Here is a 23,650-nt window from a genome sequence, read left to right on the forward strand (position 1 = left end):
GAATAATGCTTATCAACACTTTGACAGATTGCCATTAGTCTATGGATCGTCCGAATTGGTTTGACGTTTCATGTCAAACCATTTCTGATGGTCCTAGAACGGTTTGATTTTCAATGATACACTGAACCAAACGTCAAATCTCAAACCATTTCCGATCAACTACAATTTGTATGTATATTGTCTATGGTTTAATTTGATTTGTTTCGTTCATGTTGAAAGAAACGAACCTATTATGATCTGTTAGAGAGAGAAATCTCAAGATCGGACTTTGGATAACCATTGTATAATTTTCCATCAGTAGATATAAGTAGATACGTGGTGTCATTTGCTGACTAATTTGATTCATAATTTAAAAACCAGCAGAAACTATGAAACCGAACGGTACCCAAACCTACAGCAATCGGATTCCGACCCATTTGCATGACCAATGAAGCAACCTGTAGTAAGGTACCTGCCACGCAGAATTTTTTAACTCAAATTCCGTTAATATTGGCGACAATTTTTTGTGGTTTTATTTAAGGGTATTTTACCTTGATTCCTAAGTGGCGTCAGAATTTTTCCAAAATTTAAATATAACGTAGGTACTGATGGGTAAGGGTTTACGTAGGGTGTTTTTTATACTTTTCACTTATTAAAAATACTGATTCAGGGACATTAAATTACAATAATATCATTATATTGCCAACTCTGTCGATTGAAGGATTTTTGATGGGGGATTTAGGTACTATGATAATATAATAAATATTATTTGGTATCAGTACCTACTTCCACTTTTTATTATATGGTTATAAGCTCTCTTGCGAAATCTAATTTTGACTATTAAAAAGTGTTAAGTGTTCAAAAAAAAAGTTGTGTTGCAATGACTTTTTTTTACACAACAATGTGTTTATGAAAAATGGTTTTAAGATAATAATAATAATATGGAACCAAACGCCCCCAAAACCTCCAAGAAACACCGCCATATTGTCTATAGTATAATATTAATAATATATATAGGTACCTTTGTCCTATAGCAATATTTAAACAAATACCCGAGCATAAGCGTGAAAAAAATATTTTTAATTATAATATTATTTGTCTAGCTTCCTGAATACTCGTTCTTATAATTATGTTTAGGTGAAATTTAATTCTAACAATATTGTTTTTTTAATATTATACGATAAAAAATGTTAAACTCTTCTTATTGAAACTAAATCAATTTAAAATGCCCCAAACATGGCCAAACCATAAACTATAAATGAAGACTACCAGTCAATACCTCGAGCATAGAGCAGTAATCAAACCAATGAAAAGGGAGGTTTCAACTACTAGGAACCTTCTACTGGACCAAACTTTTTTCTTGATTTTTTTTTCTGAATTATCAACTTAAATTCAATTGTATTAAAAAAATTGTGAAATAATTTCAGGCATGTACCTACTGAGTAATTTTCTCGCCCGGACCTGCCCATATTGTAGATACGATATCATACAATAGAAGTCACATTATTTGGGCAGGCATTTTGCGTTAAAAGCGACTTGTATGAAACTAAACAGAAGAGAGCCGCGGGATTCCGACCAAATCGATCCTCGTAATTATTAATGCTGCGAAATAATCAGGCGAGAGGATTGGTGGAAGAATGCATTTCATTGATCGTATCGTTCAATTTCAAAAAGTTAACCTATTTATTTACTATTTAAATACATTTAACGATAATAAAAAAATATTTCACACAGTTTAATACAATCAAAACCGATTTTATATGCTTTAATAGCAAATGTTTAACTGATATTAAATTTAAATTCTAATGGATTTATGTGTATTATAAATAGTGAATACCTACACACTGAGAATGTGCATTTACCATTAGTAATTGCAAATAGTGCCTAAAAATACCCAAAGGCGAAATCCGGGTCGCAAAAAACGATTCAATTGGAATAGGTAGTATAAAACTTAAATCCATTAGAATTTAAATTCCATTATGTACCTAAGTACCATCGGTCAATAGTAGATATTAATATGACATTGAATTATTAACTCATAAGTAGGTATAAAGCTCCTGATTCGAATCGAACGATACCAAAATACCAGGTAACACAAAATTAATGGAAACTGCAATACCTAACGGATGTGGAGTAAGAGGCAACCGATCTCGAGTGTAGAAGAATATGAGATGAACTTTAACACGTGTCAAGAATACGTCATTCTTAACTGCTCTAGGTTTATGCACTGACGTTCATTCAATATTGGTGAATTTGAAGGCTGCAACACACACTATTGCACGTCTATAATGTGTGTTTCATTTTCGAAGGACACTCACATATTCAAAACCCTGCTTCAAATTAATGTAGTGTTTTGGGGTATAGCCTATCAGAATTATATTTATTGATCTGCTCTGTGCCAAATACTACCATATTTAGGTATTAGAGTAACTTCCTATTTAAGAATATTATATTTTTAATTTCATAACATTTTTTTTCAAATAATAATTAAATTTAACCTATTTTAGGGGTTTCCCGTTACAGTTTGGGGTTCTCTAGATTAAGGCTTCCGGTTCCGGTTTCAGTTCTTTTAAAATAGTTAAGTGGTTCTCATGATTTCCGTTCTATCACCAGATGCGATTAAAAGTTGGATGATTTAGGTTTATATAGGTGCCTAATTTAAATAATAAAATTATTTCCCATTTTTCCACAACTAGAATCATCACTTAGCTTTCGTGGAAAGTGCGTCGAATATAAATTCCAGTAATAATAGAACATTCACGAGGGAAATATAGATGTTCAATAATGCTTTGATGATGATGTTATGAATTTTCGCATAGTATTATATGACAAGGTAATATTTCTCGATTACGAACACATGATGGATATTGCCGTGTTTATGAGTAATAATAAATTATAATTGGCATTTGAGATATCGACCCTTCCTAATGTGTCTCAAATGTCTCCACGTTATAAAAGTTATTTAACACAAATAATACGATAAATACTTTATATTATCTAGTAAGTACGTAGATACATTCTTATATTAGTTCAAAAACTAAGTTAAGATTCAAGCCTTTTTGTAGAGCCAGTGATAATGAAAATTTGATAGAATTTATACAGCGATATTCTAATATAGGTACCTACATATCACCATATTTAGAACATCTATGATATCACCTGACTCAATCACAAAATCAATGAAAACAGTATTAAAATATAAGCTATGTCGTATTCCGAGTGATAATTAACCTGAGATTGAACTTTCGGGCGCGATGTTTTTTTTACGCGGATAGACGCGCTAACTGATTAAAGCAAGGTAAATGACGAAAATTACATATTAAAATGGGATGGTTTTGAAAATTAATACTAACATAGCGACACCAGCGTCACTGCGCAGCGCGCCAAACCAAAATTGGCGTAGTACACGCCTGTTAACTGTGAAATATCAAATTGTAATACCTACATTATTCCTTTGTATGATGTTGGACATAAAATTTAATATATGTAAGTATATTATAAACACCATATACCTATAATATCTAATAACTGAGATATAGCACATTCATAAGTTTAGTACCTTTTTTAGTTTAAATAAACGTCTAAGTACAATTAATAATATATAAAAAATCAGTCAGTAGTATGGTGATTGTGCAGCAGCTGTTAAGTGTTAACTTGCAATTTAGATGAACGTTTTGTATTAGTCAAGTATTAATTGACCCAAGCGATATCCGAGTTATTTCTGATTAAGAAAAATAAAGTAAATTATCGTGTTAACTAGTTGAAATAGCCCGACAGAGGTAGCACACAAAGTTCCCTCTTTGGTGTTTGTGGACAATTATGTTGAATGAATTTAAAGTCTTATTTGTTTGTCAAATGAGCCCTCAAGAAGTGAAGTAGGCCAAGTGACAAAATGGTGAAACTTTCTTATTGAAGGTTTTAGTCTAATGAACTTTTTACATAATTTTTTTGTATGGAGCTGTATTCATTTTTTTATATTAATGGAAGTTTATTAGATAAACAAATAGAAAAAAGTATTTATGGATAATATTGATTGTAATAAGTAAATAAAAGGGGTGAGTTTACTTCACCTTTACTTATTAATGTCACTTTAGCCTATATTAGTCGTGTTCACCTCTACATACTAATAGTACTTGGCTTACTTTTAGATAAGTTAGTCATGTTCACCATTATGTGGGAAACTTGCATGAATACATAGAAGTGAACACAGCTAACAAGAATATTACCATAGCAACTTGCGTGTTAGCCGTGTTCACTTCTATAGTATACTAACATGACGTTCACCAGTTGGTGAGAACGGTGAAGTGAGCTAATGACTTGGCTCATATTTTTATTTTAACAATAAAACACTATTTAAGTATATATTTACTTAGCTCACTTTACTTTTATGATAGTTTATGACATATAGGATACCATAACGCATCTTAATCATTTGTTTTCAAAAATGTCGGTTGGCTCACTCGACTTCTCATTGGCTCAAATTTAAATTAACTTGATTGACATGTTTCAAAAAACAGTATAATGACAAAAAGATTTAAATAAAAAAATAAAAGTATATAAGCAAATATTATAATATAAGAATAAGTAATAGATTGGCCCGAGAGACTGTAATAACCAAAATTGGATAAGAATATCGTGCAATTGACATAAAAATATTATCACCTTGTTAGATAGGAACATTATTTGACGAGTTCATTTATCTACGCAAAAATGGTGAATATTAATTTGTAATCATTCACAAGTTTATGATCGATATACACAGTGGAAAATTTTGAAGGAACATTGGTGTCACAATAAAATTATTATAGATGGAAGGTACATTGTCAAATCGACCAATCGGGAAGCATAAAAATAAAAGTATTCGAAAAAATTTGCAAATGTTTTTCCCCAATTGATACCGTATCGGACCATTTTATCTAACAATGGACGGCGTATTTTTTAATTTCGTCATATTCATCGGCACGCAGCGGACGGCCGGATTGATTTATTTACTCACAGCGTTCAGTTTTTCAATCGTTGCATTCGCGGCGAATCAATGAATGCAACACCGCTTGCAATGTAAGCCTTTAGTGATGAGTTATGAGTGCATTACACACACACATGCGTTTTAATACCTACACGCACACAAACAGCTGATGTAATAGGATGAAATGCATTTACACGTGACAGTAGTGTTGACTTAAATACATAATTTAGAAAAATACTCAGAAATATACAAAATGTTGAAAAGTGGTAAAAATCGAAGAGATCTTTTAAAAAAAAATGTTTTTTATTCTACGAATAATTCACAAGATTCAAGAATGTCACATTCTTTATTAAATATTATTTATAGTTTGAAAACAACTCAGTAAGTGTTGGATAGGACTTTAATCTGCATCCATAGGATTTTTTGGATGGGCTAATTTTATTGACCAATTTAACTACCTGCATCTTACCGAACTTATGACGAAATTAACAAATAATAGTGATTTTTTTAAAGATATTTTCTAATAAGTAGGTACCTAACTATGTTTCTGAGGTGTTTCAAAATTATGTAAAAGCTTATAATGGTATTGTGTAAAAAGTAGTAGGAAACTACTAATATAAAGTTTAGTCAAATTTCATCCATAGTATTGATTTTGGCAAGTATTTGACTAATACTTTTGGTTCTTGTCTATTTGGTGGAAGCCAGCGGTATAGCGGTAAAATAGCCGATATACTGGATTATTTTTTATGTTAGGTTAGGTTATCATTATTGAATTCATGAATTTTGCCGAAATCGGCATATGAATCGGAATATGAAAATTGCCGCTGTTCCCGCCTGGCTTCCAGTAAACAGACTTGTACCGATTTTTTCCCTATAAATTCTTGTAAAAATATATTTGCTTTTTTTTTTATTTCAGTTTAAGTACCTACTTAACCTACCGTACTTTTGTGTATTATTAATAAAAGCTACGAAATAATAACATATTTTTAGACTGGGCTAAAGAAGCCTTAACGATAAGTACCATGTTAATTTTGATTATTGAATGTTAAAATTACATAATACTGTAGTGTTAATTTATTTTTAAGGCACGAGTGTCATAAAAATATTAATCATTATCAAGTATGAATAAAAATATTTTTGTTGTATATTCGTCTGCGTCATATAGGAAATAATAAATAAATAAGTTGGTCATTATTCATATTAGGTATATTGTGGTTATTATACCCAGTGGCGAAGGGTGGAAGTAGGCTGTTAAGATCCGCCATAAACAGTGCACATTACACTTTTTCAGACATACATATTTGTTTTCATTGAAATAAGACTACAATTTACAGGTAGTGTTGGTTAGTTTTTAAAATTCAATTAAACCCTGAGAAACCAAGCCATAATAGATAATAGTCAAAAAATACATGTATATCTATAAAATATCTAAAATTATGCATTAAATTATATATAACTGAATATTTTATAAATATGTAGAATAATATTTTTTATTTATTAGAGTTTGGTTTAGTCAGGGCTTAATGAATTAAAAAAATATCCAAAAATATGTGTAATATGTATTTTTAATCCAACGAAAACAAATAACTATAAATGAAAAAGTGTGCACAATTTTGTCGTATTGCCCAAATTAGACCTAAACTGTTATGGTTTCGTTTAGGCATGGTTTAATTGATTTTTAAAAACTAACTAACACCATCTGTAAATTGTAGTCTTAGTTTAATAAAAACAAATACATATGACTAAAAAAGTTTAATGTGCACTATTTAAAGCGAATCTTAACAGCCTACCTCCACCATTTGCCACTGATTATACCTAGTATTTAAAAAAAATATATTTAACTAGGCCGATTGAAAGGCAAATACAAACATCCGTTGACTAACAAGCGACGTGCACCGTTCGCATAATGCACGTTCGTTTTTAGGTATCTAAACCCCAAATAATATTTCTAACATTCGTCACATATACGCAGTAAATTATCATACATATGACTGGTGATATGACGGGGCCCAGCCATTAAAACACGTTTGATTTAGATGCGGCCATAAAATTGATTTATGCTTTGACGTTGCACCGCGTATTATAACACTATTCCGCGGCAAGGGAGGGGTAGAGGGGGCCGTCAGCTCTGGGGAAACATTATTGACAATGTTAGCTTTTTTCCCCCCCGCTTCTCGGCGAAATTAATTTTCATAAATAATATTATATCAAATTTATTTGGAATATACAAAAAAAAATCCCGGAATTTAATCGTAAATCAATGTTGAAAACAAGGACCATAAGGAAAAAAACGTATCATAAGTACGAGTAAGAAAGCATTCGGCACGCTTATATTCTCCGTAATATGTGTTAGACTCGTTAGTGTAAGGTAGAATTTCTACGGCTGAATTAAATATTTTTTGTACACGTCGCCAGTAAATATTGGTTTGGCTGACTCGGCATTCAAAAACTGTTAAAAAAAATTAGGTATTGTTTTTGTGTTAAATATAAAGTTAGTAGTAGTTATTTTTAGTTAATTATTAATAGAAAATATGCTTAACTATGTTGTTTTTAAATTTAGTTGCTGTACTGAGAAGCAACATGATGGGATAACGTTTCATAGTTAAGTTTAGAATAATAAAATTGAGGTTCTACTGTGCGTTATACGAAAGAAACATAGCTTCATATAGGTGAACAATACACACTCTCTTTATATTATTGCTCTGAGGTTGAAAAACAATTTTAATTAGATAAAAGACTTCAAAAGTTGCGACCATATTATGGCTACTGTAACTCATAGAACACAGCGAAATTACGAGGCTTTACTTCTTTACTACAACAGTGTAGGTACCAATTACGGCTGACGATGATCAATTTTAAAATTTAGGAAGTCAATAACAGATTTTTCATGGTTTACATAAAAAATATTTTTAAAAACATCAAAAAAAGTTACAAAAGAGTTTTTAATGATAGGGCCAAAATAGCTGTCAAATAAGCCAATTCAAACCTGTTTAAAAAGAGTTTGTTTATCAACAATTGTCAAGGCATGTAAAATTAAATCATTTTTTTTATAAACACCCACTTCCACAATATAATTCGATGCAGAGATTATAAATCATTATTATTTAGATTGACACCTAGGCGATCCTCGTAGCCCAGTGCGAAAGGCGCTATCCTTTTATCCAAGGGTCCTGAATTTCGATTCTCGAGATCACAATATACCATTTATGTAATTTTAGAAGGTATTCGTGATTGTTTCTCCTACACTACTGCTATAATTGGGGATCATGGTATATTGCAGTCTTAAAAAAATAGTGTATATTATGTTCTGCCGGATTTAGGCTTAAATGGGCACTAAGCGAATAGGTACGTGGGCCCCCCATAAAAAATCATTAAAACATTATAAAAAAGTGGTTAAATACCTATCTTATTGCTTTTTTGGTATATTTTCCACACTTTTCAACCATGAATATGGTGGCTAATGCATGCAAAATTGATGATTTTCTTTTCATAACATCTGAACGTTACGATAGCTTCTAATACTTACGTTAGTGCATATAGTAAAGTTGTGCTTCCTGCTTAGTACCTATATATTTATTTCTTCCGGTTACACTTTTCCGGTTAATATACGGATGCATTATATTCAAACTATATTCAGCCTATTTATTCATTCTGTCAATTTTTTATTGCTGTACTTCACATAGATAAAGTCACGGGCGATCGCTATGATTACGTCATATTACATCCAAAGCAAGAAACTTAAATACTTAATAAACATTACATAGGTGGCGATTATAATATGTCTGGCTAACAGAAGGGTTTTCTAATCACTAATCAGAATACCCCCTTTTTTTAATGAATACTAAAGCATAGGTATAATGTGTAATAATAAATAATGTAGGTATCTACCGATTCAAAAATATATTAGTGAAACAGCATGCACCACCAAAAATGAACAATATTTTATTGCTTTGAAACAAGTTCTACAAATTCGTTTATAAATTTATGAAAACAGAAAAAGATATCTAATTTATAGCAATGAAATATCATTATAAATCTTTTAAAATGTTCATGTAGCAATAGATCAATACAAGTTTTATGATGTGGGTCCGTTGATTGAATAGTGAGATTTATAGGTGGCCATAATTTATGTGATAAAAATCTCTTTGAAATGAGAATAATACCTACGTCATATTTTTTTTATTTATTACGATTTCAAATTAACAAAACTTGTTGAATATAAGACTTTCTAATCAGATATGAATTAGTGTTAATATTTTCGCTTACGTACGAGTATTAGGTATTTTTATCTCTCACCTACTACGTCAGTGACGTCTAACCTTTTTGAATCAAAGGGCCATTTTCACCATCTTATATTATTATCTCCCATGAAATTAAAATTAAAATACATCAAATGTAGAAAATAAATTAATATTGACTGAACACATAGTCGTATATCTCAATGTCTACTTTCAGTAAGTACCAGAATATTGTCACAGTCGAAATTTTTCAATCATTTTCTGTTATTAATTCTCACTGAAGTTTTTTTTATAACAGTATGTTTCGAAGAATTTTAATTGCCTGAACTATTTTTATTTCTTAAATATTTCTACAAATTTTTCAAAATTAAAAAAAAAATGTCTTTACAAGCTACTGTGATTGATACAGCTACCGGCTGGACACACATACCATCTTTACTAACTAGCTGATACTTAACAGTTATCACCAACCCTGTTTTAAAAAAGTATATTATTATGTTACCTCCTACAAATAATATCTATTATTGTACTTTTATTCCAATTAAGGCTATACCTCAACTGAAGCATGGTCTAAAAAGATCGTGACTTGGTGATGCGCGGACTGCGGGTTGCGGGTGTAAATGACGCGAGCCGAACGAAATATAATTTGTCATAAAAATTCAACATGCGTCCTTTTTATGTTATGTTTATTAATATATTCGTAATAATAATAGTATATTCATTGACATGTTTTCTTTTTCAAGTACATGCGGAACGTTTTTAGTCATCTTTACACGATTTAAGAATATATTCATCCGACTCCATCACAAAAGAAATTGACGTGCGAACAGATCGACTATCCCTCTCCGAATGGCAACGCGGCCGAATTTTCGTTCCACATAGTGTTGAAAATTATTTTCCGTTTCACTTATGTACGCTCTTAAGCGTCGGCCTATGGCGTCGTCGGCCCCAGGTTTGAATCCTGGGTCTGGCAAGTAATATTGTTTTTCAATTTGTGTAAGAGTCAGAGTATGGACATCATAGGTTGAGTGAGTGGCTGACATCGATTTCTCGTAAAAATAAAAAATTGTTAATACAAACCTTCACTTTGTGGAAGCCCATATTATGATCCTATTAGAATGGGACATGATCAAAAAAATATACTTATAGTTTGGCAACCTTCGTGAAGTCCTGGAATAAGGTAAACGATTACAATAATATGTATATTATATCCAGGTACATAATATAGACAATTATAGATAGTAACTGCCTGCCAATTTTAACTACGTGAACACTTGTAGGCTAGCTGTTTTTGGCATAAAATAAATCCCTTAAACATATGAAATAGGAATAGAATGATGAATATTAGTAAAAACTTACCAAAATAACATGTTTCTCAAATTTATCGTGAATATTTTCACACTAAAATAATAAATATTGTTTATAAAATATACACAATCAGTTTATTCAGAAGTTACGACATTTACAAGAATGTACGAGTTAACTCGTCCATGGCCTGACGCGATATACATGATTTGACGAGTTAAGTCGGCTCTGGCAGTTAACAGACAATATTATCTTCGGTCATATTTGGCTTAACCCGAATGATTCAGAAGCTACAGTTTAGATTTATTAATAATATATTTTTCTATAGATAACATTATATCTCCACGGTGTATGGTGTTTGCTGTTTTATTACAACATTTAGTTCGAATATAGACCAATACATTCATATTATTTGTACCTATATTGTCGTTAGTTTTTCACCAATTTGATTACTTACGGATGAAATAATAAATCAATTTACAATGTTTGTGACAATTACTGTGTTTGGTATATTACATGTAATTCTCGTAGATAGTTAGATTATTAAATCTTCGCCACTATTAATCGATGCATAATAAGACACATATTATTTACTATAATGTAAGCGTCACTAATATACACAAAAAAGGTATAGAGTATTAATTAAAAATGTTCTTCTATTTAACTGAAACACTGAAGATTATTTTATAATGTTCCATATGTATCCATACAACCTCATATAATACATAGGTAGACAGAAGAACCCATTGAGGCTCGTTAATTAAGACGTGCAGTTTTTACCTCAAAATAAAACATCTTTCTTATTAGTATATAGGTAGGTACTCTAAAAATAATTTATGTGGATGTTTTGATTACAAATATCAAAGTGTTTCTCAAAAAGTTTTGGGCAGCTGTTTTGATCACGCAGGCCACAAACTGTTGTTCTAGTGACGCGCTTCTCAAACCGTGGAAATTATAAAATATCTTTGACAACATCCAAATATTCCAAATCCTTCTTTTTTCTCGATACATGAGACAAAGTAGAGAAATCTCCATCTGTATAGTATGTTATTATATATATTAATTATTTTATAAATCCGCGGAGATTCTTCAGTCAGAAAAAGAAACTACTGTATTAATTCTATAAAGAATAATACATTCTTGCAGTAGTACCTATGTATATAACTACCATAATATATTATTTTTCTACTCCAGTTCCACGACAAAGGGCCACGAGTTCTTAATAAATAGGTCTACATCTACGAGTCCTAAAGATGAAGAAAATAAAGGCAATGGATTTTTCTTCTTGGTCACGATCCTTAGCCATAAGCTTATGGCTAAGGATCGTGACCACCTTGGATTTTTTTCATCTTCTGAGCGACCAAGACTCTCCACCCCTCTCGATCCTCTGCTTCTCTCAGGGCATAGTGAATAATTAATTGTCATTTTGATCTATGTCATCACTTGTACTTACATATTTAATTATTTATGCAAGTATAAAATAAACTGTAAACAGGTATATTAAATTGTTTGTTTTTTTCATAAAAGGAGGATAATACAGAAACGCACCAGGTCCTACATTTTTGTATCAATTTTCTGGTGATCATCAACCTTTTTAATGGTCATCAATCATTCAGACTCACGACTTCATAAGAGGACACGTTAACACTCGACTATCATGGACGCAACTGACAGACAAATTATGTTATTTATTACAATACCTATACTTAATTATTGTAGCATTTATGAATGATCTCATGTGACATAAAATATTGTGATGGCGTGTCCGCTATGTCCATCTGTAGGTACCATCGGCGACATGTTGGAAGTCAATGACGCGACCATAACAGTGGACAGATCATGGATCAAAAAGATTACTATGTACAACGTTTGGTTGTCGCATACACACTAGAAGACTAAAAAAATTTAATTAAATTTCATAATTGGCAATGACTCTTAAACTTTTCTCATGTAATCGTTCGGCGGTTCTAAGAGTGAAAAACTATGAGAGCCGGCTGCCTAGTCGTCGCTATAGGATTTGTTTCCCGAATAGACCAAATGTCAATTTTACAGGAGACGAAAAACAAATTTCACTGTCGTATATTTTAATATCAGTAGATGTATCAATCATTCTTTCTATACAGTATGATTGCAACATTATCTAAGAATAGATTCCAAGAATAATATACTGGTATAAATCATTAAATGCACGGAAAATGCGTTTTATTTACAAGTACTCACTGTGGATATTCGGGAAATTTTTAGCGCTCTCTCAGAATAATGGATATTCGGGACAAAACATGGACGTTCGGGATTTAAGACCGTAGCGTATTGCTGCACGGCTCACGGATTACTGAGTGGTCAAAAAGTACGCGCCTCAAATGTTATATTTATTTACACGATAATTGTTAATAATTACCTCCACTATTTAAATACTTAATGATCGTAATTACCCAAGTTCGTATGTAATAATAACACGCGGCAATCGTTTTTTTCGGTTTTTTTTCGGATTAAGTAATAAAATAGTTTTTAAGTAATTAGCTATTTTTTTATTGAACGAATATTTTACAAGATTTAAGAATGTACCATTCTAATAATTGAACATACTTACATTTTTTTTTTAATCACTTCTGAGAAAATATATTATAAGGTATCTACTACTTCAATTACTAACCGACGTCACGGTCATTTCTCCAATATTTTATGATGGTACTTACTCGTACTTGCTAACAATTTTATATTAATACTTTTTCCAAAAAAAAAAATCTATTTATATATATCTGTATATTACTATATATATATATTTATATAATTGACAATTAAACTTATTACAAACCACCAAATAAATATTATATATTTACTATTGTAAGGAACAACAACACAAAATAATAGCATGTATAAATTAATTACCATTGGCTGCTAATATTAGGTAGGTACCAATATCCTAAGTATATAATATCCACCAAATAAATAGTTACTAACATACATATTATATTAATATATTAATTATCAGCGCATTCAAAAATAAATAATAGCATCGCCTTTATTTTCATAGAAATACCTAGATTAAAAGTAAAATAAAGACAAACAATGTTTGATTAATAATAATTTGAAATAATAATTATTTTTTACGTCATAGTAGTTGCCGGGTCATACTGTAGAATTCATATAACCGTTGGGATTTTGTGTCATTTATCAAAACAAAATGCAGTTATTTAGGTTAAAATACTCACTTCCACAACTCTATTGTAAGTTCAGGGCGAACTGGTGATGTATCAGCTATGAATGATTTCTTCAAATTTGATGAATTCACTATTAAAACAATAGTAACGTTAAAAACAATATCAATAAGACGAAATTTGAAAGAAGTCTCCAGATGGCGGAAAAATATGAAAGTGGGCGTGATTGTTTTAGAGCTAGACAGCGTGAATGTGGGAGCGAGATGCACGGCGTGAGCGCGGTTTGATTGGCTAAAGTCATATTCGGGAAATAAACACTCAGCCAGAGATATATTTCGACCGAAATTAACTTGGATATTCAGGTACGAATAGTTGGACATTCGGGAGAACACCACGGAGTAATTGTAACTTAACATGGCGTATTCGGGTTTTTTAAAAAAATATCTCTGTTCCTAGATAAAAATATATTGTTTTTATAAATGATTTCGGTAGAGTTCGATAAAAGAAATTGAACTGCATTAAAATGTCGATTTCGACAAAAATGGATATTCGGGAAACAAATCCTATAGCGACGTAGTGTGAAGTATCGAGCCAGTTTCTTCACAATTATATTTTTAATTTAGAAAACTTGCGTATGTACTCCAATACATCAAAATGATTTATCTTGATAGGTTTTAAAGCTCAAAATTTATTACGCTGCCGACGAGACACGGTCCGTAAACTGGGGCGGATCACGATGTTGTAATTCGATTAAATAAAAAAAAACTTGCATATAAATGAGAGATAAAATAATATTAAACACTTTTCGGTTACTTATGTACCTGTAGTACATACATGTTTCATGTTTATAAACTGTTACATTATTATATAATAAATTTATGAAATCTTTATATTGTGACATATATTTTATTACGTATGTACCAACTTATTCATTTTAATTTAGACTCAACTCAGTACTTAAATAGTTTTCAAAAAACTTACCTTCAATAAATGAGACTAAATATTATAGTATTGTAGAAATATTTTGGCATTGAAAAAATAGGTAGGTACGACGACAATATCATAATAAGAATTAACGGTTAAGATATACGTGAGGCTGCTGGTTTCAAAGTCGACTACCTCCTTTATTATATTGTACCTATATATTGTATATTTTTACTATTTATCAAGATTTTGGTTCTCTAAATATATTTTCATGGTTACCCCATGGGAACTAGAAATTTAATATTAGCGAATTAATAGCCAATGATTACCAAACATATTATAGTACCTAAGTGTAGTTGTCGAAATTATATTCAATAAAAAATTATTCAAATTTAGTATCAACTAACGTAGGCAGTGCTTTTCAAAATACATAAAGCACTACACTTCTTCAAATTCAATTGCACAAAATAATATATCTACAAACACCTTGTCTGTGAAAATAATTTCATTTGAAAAAAAATAGTTCAATTAGATGACTTTCTGGAGTTATTTACACAAAAATCGCTACACTACTGGCAATACTATATACTTAGGGATTGCAATACCAAATAAATATATCAATACCGGTATTAGTAATACTAGTATTCGTTAAAACATATATAGAAATAATTACAAGATAAAAAGAACTTTTTATATACCACGTTTTAAAATTTTCTGTTGAATCATATAAACTTGACAATTCTATGTATTAATAATATAGGACAAATAAGGCAATTGTCAACAAATCATTTTTTTGCTATTTTGCAACAAACAAATATAGAATACTGAAACGTCATTTTGATTTCCATAGTAACGCACGTATATATTGATAATTTAGTTGCTAGGACCACCCCATTAGCAACTAATAGTAGTGGATTGGATTACGGATTTCTCCCGAAATAACTTTTCATACAAAAGAGAATTAACTGAAAATAAATTCAATTCTACTTAAAGATAGCTAAAAGTATTAAAATAATGCATTGGCATCGAGTTCTGATAAATATTCTAAAAGTTTCAAATGTCTAGCTAGTCGGGAAGTTAGTTAAAAATCGATTGCAAGATTTGTACAGGATAAACAACCACCGGACAAATAAGAATACGAGCTAATAAAAACGTTGTAAAATAGATGTGCTTATCAATAAATATAGGTGTTAAAATCTATTTAAAACATTATTTTATAGCAACCTACAGTTGGTACCTACCTACATTTATTATATTTACCTTTATAAATATGTATAGATGTTAATATTGTAGAACTGCTGATTTTTACAAATAGGTAGGTACTATAAGTTCGAGTGCAGAAAATCTTTCTCAAATTCAACGTTTGATGGGTGTACTATCAACATTCGATCAATAGTCATAGAATAATAATTGGAAATATTTGAAACGTGATTGTGTTTTATTATTATTAAACTGAAAAAAAAATCTTGTTTAAATCAATATAATATGCGTTTTGGCATCATACAACTTATAAGTACTAAGTAAGTAATTAATGAAAATATAAAATTAAATTCTTTGTCGGAAAATATAAACGTGTATGATTTCTTAACACCTACAGAAAAATCCGGTATTTTGGTATCAATAAATAATTGAAATTTTAAAACACCGGTATTGCAATCCCTATAATGTACTGTAATACCTTAAAATTAATAAAAACCTGTTAATAATTAATTCCGAAATATTTTTTTCATTGCACGGCCCAGTTAATGTGCTTTTGCCTAAATAAGATGGGCGCTCTTCCTTGACGTAAATTATTGGCAAATATTTTATAGACAGTTTATGAAAATTCTGGCTTATATACCTTTACAGCTACATACCGTATTATCTTCTCTTTGCTTCATTGTCTCTGGCGTTATAGATAGGTATATCTATATATTATATAAACAATATAAGAAAAATTGTATTCCTCATGTCTATAAGAAATAATTTGTCTAAGTATAATATTTTAGTAGGTAGGTACGTATATTAAGAAAAATAGGTACAGTTCGGTTATGAGGAATACAGTGGCAAACACATTTTGAAAATAGCCGATATACTGGATTATTTGTTAGTTTAACATAACCTAACCTAATCCAACCTAATCTAACCTAAACTCACCCAAACTAACAAATTATCTAGTATATCGGGTATTTTCAAAATGTGTTTTCCGCTGTATTCCTCATAACCGAACTGTACCGAAAAATATTATTACAATATAATATTATTAAAATAAAAACTATGGCGGTATCATTAATAGGTACGTACTACGTAATCAGTGGCGAAGGATGGGGGCAGGCTGTTAAGATCCGCCATAAATAGTGCACACTAAACTTTGTCGGTCATACGTACGTATTTGTTTTCATTGAAATAAGACTAGGTATAATAATAATTTACAGGTGGTGTTGGTTATTTTTTTTTAATTTAATTAAAACAGTAGTCAAAGAATACTAGTCTACCTAGAAAATAATATCTACACTTATCCAATTAAATCATACATAACATTGAATATTAAAAAAACAGAATAATATTTTTTATCTATTAGGTACTTATAGTTTAGTTTAGGCAGGGTTTAATGAATTAAAAAAAAATGAACCAGCAATATGTATACCGCGTGTATATACGCTCATTTTCTATGACCGGCCTTATGCGCATGGAATTGTAGATCGTGTAAACGCGCTTGTGGCATACCTCTTCATTAATTATAATTAATGGCATAATCATAATAAACATTATTTATAAATTAAGTACCCATGTTTTCATTTTTGTAATGGAAAATGGGTTACAGAAGACCAGAAACGGGCACATTAATTGTTTCAGAAGCAGCAGGTATTCCTGATCCAATCTGGGTAGAGGATAGAATCTGGCGATGTCGCTGTAATCAAAAGCTCTACGATGTTTTTGATGGTTCTAACTTCATCAATAGATTTATCAACGCCTATCGCTATGCAACGAGTCGGCCAAGGTGCCGGTATTTTCTCAAATATCACGAAGCTTTTCGAATTTGATAGGTGTAATAAATGAAAAAAATATATAACCTACTAAGTACCATAGAACAGACAAGCAGTATTTACAAGGAAAAGAAAAAGCTTGAAATTATTTCGAGGGTCGCGTTCAAAAACGGTGTCGATGTGCGTAGGTACCTACTACTGCCAAACATAATATTATAATGTCTCGAATAGAGCTTTAATAATCCTATAACTTTTTGAATAGGTGAAAGTTTACATTATTACGTTCTTAGTAGGTATCTACATAAAGTTAATTAACAAATAAAATAATTTCGAGTATATAATTAAAATATTGTGTTGTACTTATGTGTACTTGTATGTATATTATGTATACTTAGTATTATAAATGATGATATACAGCTTAGTATCTCCGGTTGAGGGTAGGTGTGTGTACATGGCATCGTCTACTTTAAAATTTTAATACAAATACATAAACGAGGGTGAAATGTGGATTAAAAGAATACATCCAAACAATTACGTACAATTTTCATCCACTCTATGTATTTGTATTCTTTAAATAATAAAATTCACATGTAGATGTGACGCTGTAAGTCCGTAACACAAAAGTTGAGCAGAGATTATTTAAAATATAAAATATTGGTTTTACAGAATACAAAAGGTAATATTTATGTATGGATGTATGGACTAGCTCAATCATAAAATGCTCGTAATAGATTACATAATGCAGGCACTATTTACCCGAACAAGAGAGTATTCAATTGTATTTACTGACAAAGTGTAATTGAAGTAGATGTCATCATTATTTTAACTGCAATCCAGTGTTAATGTTGGTTACTTCAGGAAACTTTTGTCTCAATTAGGGATTCCAATCCCGGGACCCCGAACTATTTTCGATACCTATGAATCCCGGGATTGGTAAACATAATCCCTAAACTTTCGGGATTGATTTTTTTTATCAATTCTTATGGAAAATAAAATAAAAACGAAAATATAACAGAAAAAATACTTTTAATAACAAATAACTGCATTAGAAATAATCTGAGTTTGAATAAAATTTATTACCCGTGTATAAGTTGCCAATTCACTTTATTTTTTCACATAAATTAATAAAAATGATAAAGATTGGAAAAAAACAATGCTTCGCACTTTTAACAAAGTAATTCCACCATGATCTCAAACTTTTTACGGCAGTTTCATATTTGGTTGACTAATTAGATTTATGAAGCGGAAAGATTGATTGAGAAGGAACACTACGATTTTTTATACTATAGTAAATCTCGCTAACCCATTCATTAGGTCTTTACTATCAGAAACAATCTCATATAATATATGTAAACACTAAACACAATATTGATTTTACGAATTTTTATAAATGAAAATAGTTTAGATTTGAAAATAGTTTTACATAATTAAATTACTTAAATCTTTAATTTTTTCAATACAATAATATGTTATTTTTTATTTTAATTGAAATTGTATTTTATTTGTTATCTTTTCATAAATAAATAAAACTGTTTTACTTTAACATTATTATTTATATTACAATATTATTTACTCCATTAAACCTAGGTATGTATTTCCAAGATTGAACGTACACAATATTAACAATAAAAATGTCTTAAATAGTATAAATTATACTAGATTTATTTTTGACCGATTTTCATAATGCTATTGTTATATATTAAAATTTAATATTAACTATGGAAAAAATGCCAATCCCGGGATTGTTAAATTGTAATCCCGAAATACCGGGATCAAAGTTTCTGCTCGGGATTGGATTCCCTAGTCTCAATCTTCCTTCACTGTGTCTTCATATACACAGTCGAACCATGAACCATATAATTATATACCTATAGGTTTAAATATTTGGCGGTAGATGAGGTGATGTAGATAGAAGGTCATGGATGCGTGGATGTTTGTAGGAGAGTTTATTAATCGAGACAATAATACAATAAAGATGACAGCGTGAGATTATAATCACGGGTAATGATGTACTAGTTAAATCAATGTGATCAAGAGATTGATTATCTCATTTAGTGCTGACAACGCGACTGGCCCGTTTGCGTTACCTGACCATTAGATATAATTAACATGCTATTTAAATGTGGTAAATAAAAACAGAGAGGCTTGATTCGAGTGGAGTGATGGCTAGCTACGTCGAGTGAAGGACGCGTGACAATAGTAGTGCATCTCGTGACAGACTCGATGAGTGGGTGAGGATTCATACATTGTCCTTCCAATTTATTCAAATGCAGTACATATATTACAAAAGATATTGTCGCAATTAACTAATCATTACAGACCCTACTGATCTAGTTATGATTGAGGAAATACTGACGATAATTATCGCTATAAAAACAAAACGTACATATTAAAGTGTGTCACTCATTTAATGCTAAGTGGTATGATTTCTACATATATTTTAAATAAGAAGTCAGACTATAATCCCATCAAGTGAAGGACGCTACGAGCTTCTTAATACCTTTAGTTATACAAACGGTGAAATTCAAGGAATACTGAAGAGATATAAGTAAGACATTTAAAAGAAGTAATGATATTTAACAGAGAGAGACAAAAAAATAAAATATTTAAATGAAGGGGTTGATCTATCGCCTTCATAAATATTGTGTTGTTCTCTTTAAAATCTATACTGTAGTTGATCTATGATGTCCTCAGTTTGAATTGTTTTTTTATTGTAATGTAGGTATATTTTATACTGTAGCTCAGGTTCTGTCAAAAAGCCTATATAATACGTGTAAACGATCCATTCGAAAGAAGCAATGTTTGGATGGTGTTGCAATTGCGATTGTGTTAGTATGTATGAAAACAAACACACGAAAAGAGCAATATGCAAACGTCGAAATGTACACAATACATCTGCAAATACAGACACTAATACAATATTATACAGAGTACAATACAGGGTGGGAGTAATAACTATAAAGAAGGCCCATTACACGCCTTGGAACGACCAATTCAACAGCGCTAAAACTTGAGTGAATTCTGTCATAAACTGCACGTCTACTCGGGATGGCTGGGCGGCAGGGTGGGACTAGGGAGTGGGGCCCGCGAGAGGGGCACTACAAGAATGGGTATCGTCCTTTTCAAAGATTTATACGAAACTTGTGCAATTACGGGGCCGACTGCATCGATGCGATAAAAACAGGATTGTTTCTTCTGTTCACTCTCGTTTCGCGAGAAAGATTGGCGCACCTCCTCGCGCCTTGATTTTCTGTGTTTTTTTCGATCTCAAGGTATGCCATTGCTTTTGAATACGGCTGACTGGTATTGGCTTCAAAAATTTAAAAGTCTACCTGTACGTTTGTGATGCGATCGAAGAAACGGAAGTACAGTAAAAAAAGTTTTCACCGGTAAACTTTTCGAGCACCATTTCAGAATAACTTTTTTATGTTGAAAGATGAAAATATTAGTTTTCAGTTTTCATATGCCAATATACTTGATGACCAAACTATTTTAGTTAGTATGTAGGTAGCTTAGGAGTCTATAAGATTTGTTCATTTAAAATAGAACTCAGCTAGGTACCTTGCTGTGGCGAAGGGTGGAAATCCGACATAAATAGTAAACACTAAACATTGACAATCAAATGTGAGGGTGGAAGTAGTCCGCAGACAGTGCAATGTGTAGATAGCAGTTAAAACCTAAAAATTACAACATTTTAATAATTCAATATTTTTAATAATCAGCAAAACACTGCCGTGAGAACGGACATATGATCACCTCCCGCCGGCTGAAGAAATGCTTAAGTGCCGGGTGTCAGTTGTCCATCACAGGAATGAACGAGTAAACAGTGCATTCCTGTCATTGTGTCGTGTGAAATCCATTGTTGGACTGATAACGTTTGTACCTTAATCAAATTTCGCAGACAAAATCCCAGGAATCTATCCGCAATGTGGGAACAAAACAATAAATTTACCCACGCTGTGGATAGCATTTCCTTTGTCTACTTTCAATATAAAAACAGACGTGGCAATCCAACAAGAACTCAGTACCTTAAATTCGCTCGTCTTAATAACACGCCGCTCGCTTCAACGTTAAAATAACTTTTATCACAAACACTATCGTCGTAATCTAATTTATAAACTTTGTATTATTCAAGCTGTAAATTGAATCTGTAATTTGTGTTAAGGGATAATAAATTTGGGGAATTACTTTTATACGCATCAAAACCTTCTGATTTTATTCATCACCTACCCCTCATCACACCATCCCTTGCAACAGTGGTGACCCGTAAAGTAAAATTCAATTCATTCATTTTCATTTTACAGACTTCGTTTAATTTTTTATTAACTACTATTTTACTGTGTTTGTGAGAGAATTATTTTTTCGTTGGAGCTCGTTTTCCCGCGCAGTTTTCAACATCCGTTTTCCCGCGTTAATTTTCTTAAATTCACTTGCCTTGTCAAGATGCCCAATGGACAGTTCTCCAGCGGGTATGGCAGCAATGCCGGAGGAGAAACGACAACACCAGCACCAGCCCAGCAGACCACACCTCAGATCAGCCGCGTGGCAGTGAGGATCCCACCATTCTGTCCAGAAGACCCGGAAATGTGGTTCTGCATGGTGGAGCGAAGCTTCGAAGCAGCTGGCGTCACGACTGACGCGACCAAATTTGGATACATCCTGGGAGCTTTGGAATCTCGTTACGCTTCAGAGGTTCGAGACATCATCCTTAACCCACCTCGTGAAGGAGCCTACGAGCACCTCAGGACGGAGCTGACGAGAAGGCTGAGCTCTACCCAGGAGCAGAAGACCAGACGACTACTGGAGCACGAGGAAGTTGGTGATCGCAAACCATCACAGTTCTTGCGCCACCTACGTTCTCTCGCAGGAGCAGCCGTTACTGATGACATCCTACGCACGCTTTGGATGGGTCGCTTACCACATACCATGCAATTGGTACTGGCGACACAGAAGGACGCGGATCTCAACAAGGTTGCAGACCTAGCTGACGCCATGGCAGATTCCACATCAAAGGCATCCATTGCTGAAACCACGATGGAAGACCTGTGCGGCATCAGCAAGCTGGTGATCACCTTGCGGGAGGAAATCTCAACTCTTCGCGAGGAGCTCTCCAAAGAGCTCGCAAGAGGAAACCGACCATCAAGGCCACGTCACCAGTCACGATCAGCCAGCCAAAGGAGGAACCATTCCCGACCGCGAGACCAAAGCCACAGCAAACCTGGCATGTGTTGGTATCATCGTAGATTCGGCCAAGATGCGGAGAAGTGCGTCACACCATGCACCTTCAACAAGGGAAACGCCACGGGCAGTCGCTAAGCGCGGCCAGCGATTACAGCCCTACCTCCAGCCGCCTCTTCGTCACCGACCACGCCACGAAAATACAATTCCTTATCGACACCGGAGCGGACCTTTGCGTTTTCCCACGCACGAAAGTACAGGGGCGCCGACCAAAATCACAGTACGAACTTTCAGCAGCAAACGGATCTGTCATTGCTACGTATGGCAGTATCTCACTGACGCTGAATTTGGGGTTACGAAGAGAATTCACCTGGAAATTCGTGATTGCAGATGTCACCAAGCCCATTATTGGTGTTGACTTCCTAATCCATTTCGGATTATTAGTCGATGTCAAGAATCGCAGACTGTTGGATCAGACGACTCAACTTACAACCTCTGGACGCCACAGCAGCACTGAGATAGCAACTGTCAAAACTGTCGCAGGTAAATCCCTTTATCATGGATTACTGCAGCAGTTTCCGGATCTCACGCGCCCAGATGGAGCTGGTAGAGAAGTCATCCACAACACGAGACATCACATACGAACCACCGAAGGACCTTCTGTAGCTCAACGTCCTAGACGCCTAGCTCCCGACAAACTTCACATCGCCAAAAAGGAATTCGAAACCATGACCAGACTTGGAATAGCACGACCATCTGAAAGTTCTTGGGCGTCACCCCTTCACCTGGTGCCCAAATCTGAAGATCAATGGAGGCCATGTGGTGATTACCGCGGATTAAACGCTCGAACCGTACCTGACAGGTACCCCGTGCGTCATATCCAAGACTTCACACAAACATTGCGTGATAGGAAAGTTTTCTCCACGATCGACCTGG

General features: G+C 32.6%; 1 protein-coding gene across 1 annotated transcript; it reads left to right on the forward strand.

The window, feature by feature from the left end:
• Positions 1–21,979: 21,979 nt before the first annotated feature.
• Positions 21,980–22,852, forward strand: LOC147064533 (uncharacterized). The gene has a single exon (XM_085957669.1). The coding sequence runs from the start codon at positions 21,980–21,982 to the stop codon at positions 22,850–22,852; it is 873 nt and encodes a 290-aa protein (XP_085813795.1).
• Positions 22,853–23,650: the final 798 nt, after the last annotated feature.

The sequence above is a fragment of the Rhyacophila brunnea genome, unplaced genomic scaffold (assembly GCF_057557595.1).
Source record: "Rhyacophila brunnea isolate RB1 unplaced genomic scaffold, BYU_Rbru_1.0 scaffold_7, whole genome shotgun sequence".
Lineage (NCBI taxonomy): Eukaryota > Metazoa > Arthropoda > Insecta > Trichoptera > Rhyacophilidae > Rhyacophila > Rhyacophila brunnea.

Coding starts and splice junctions, on each gene's coding strand:
- LOC147064533 (XM_085957669.1), top strand. CDS start 21,980: ATGCCCAATGGACAGTTCTCCAGCGGGTATGGCAGCAATGCCGGAGGA.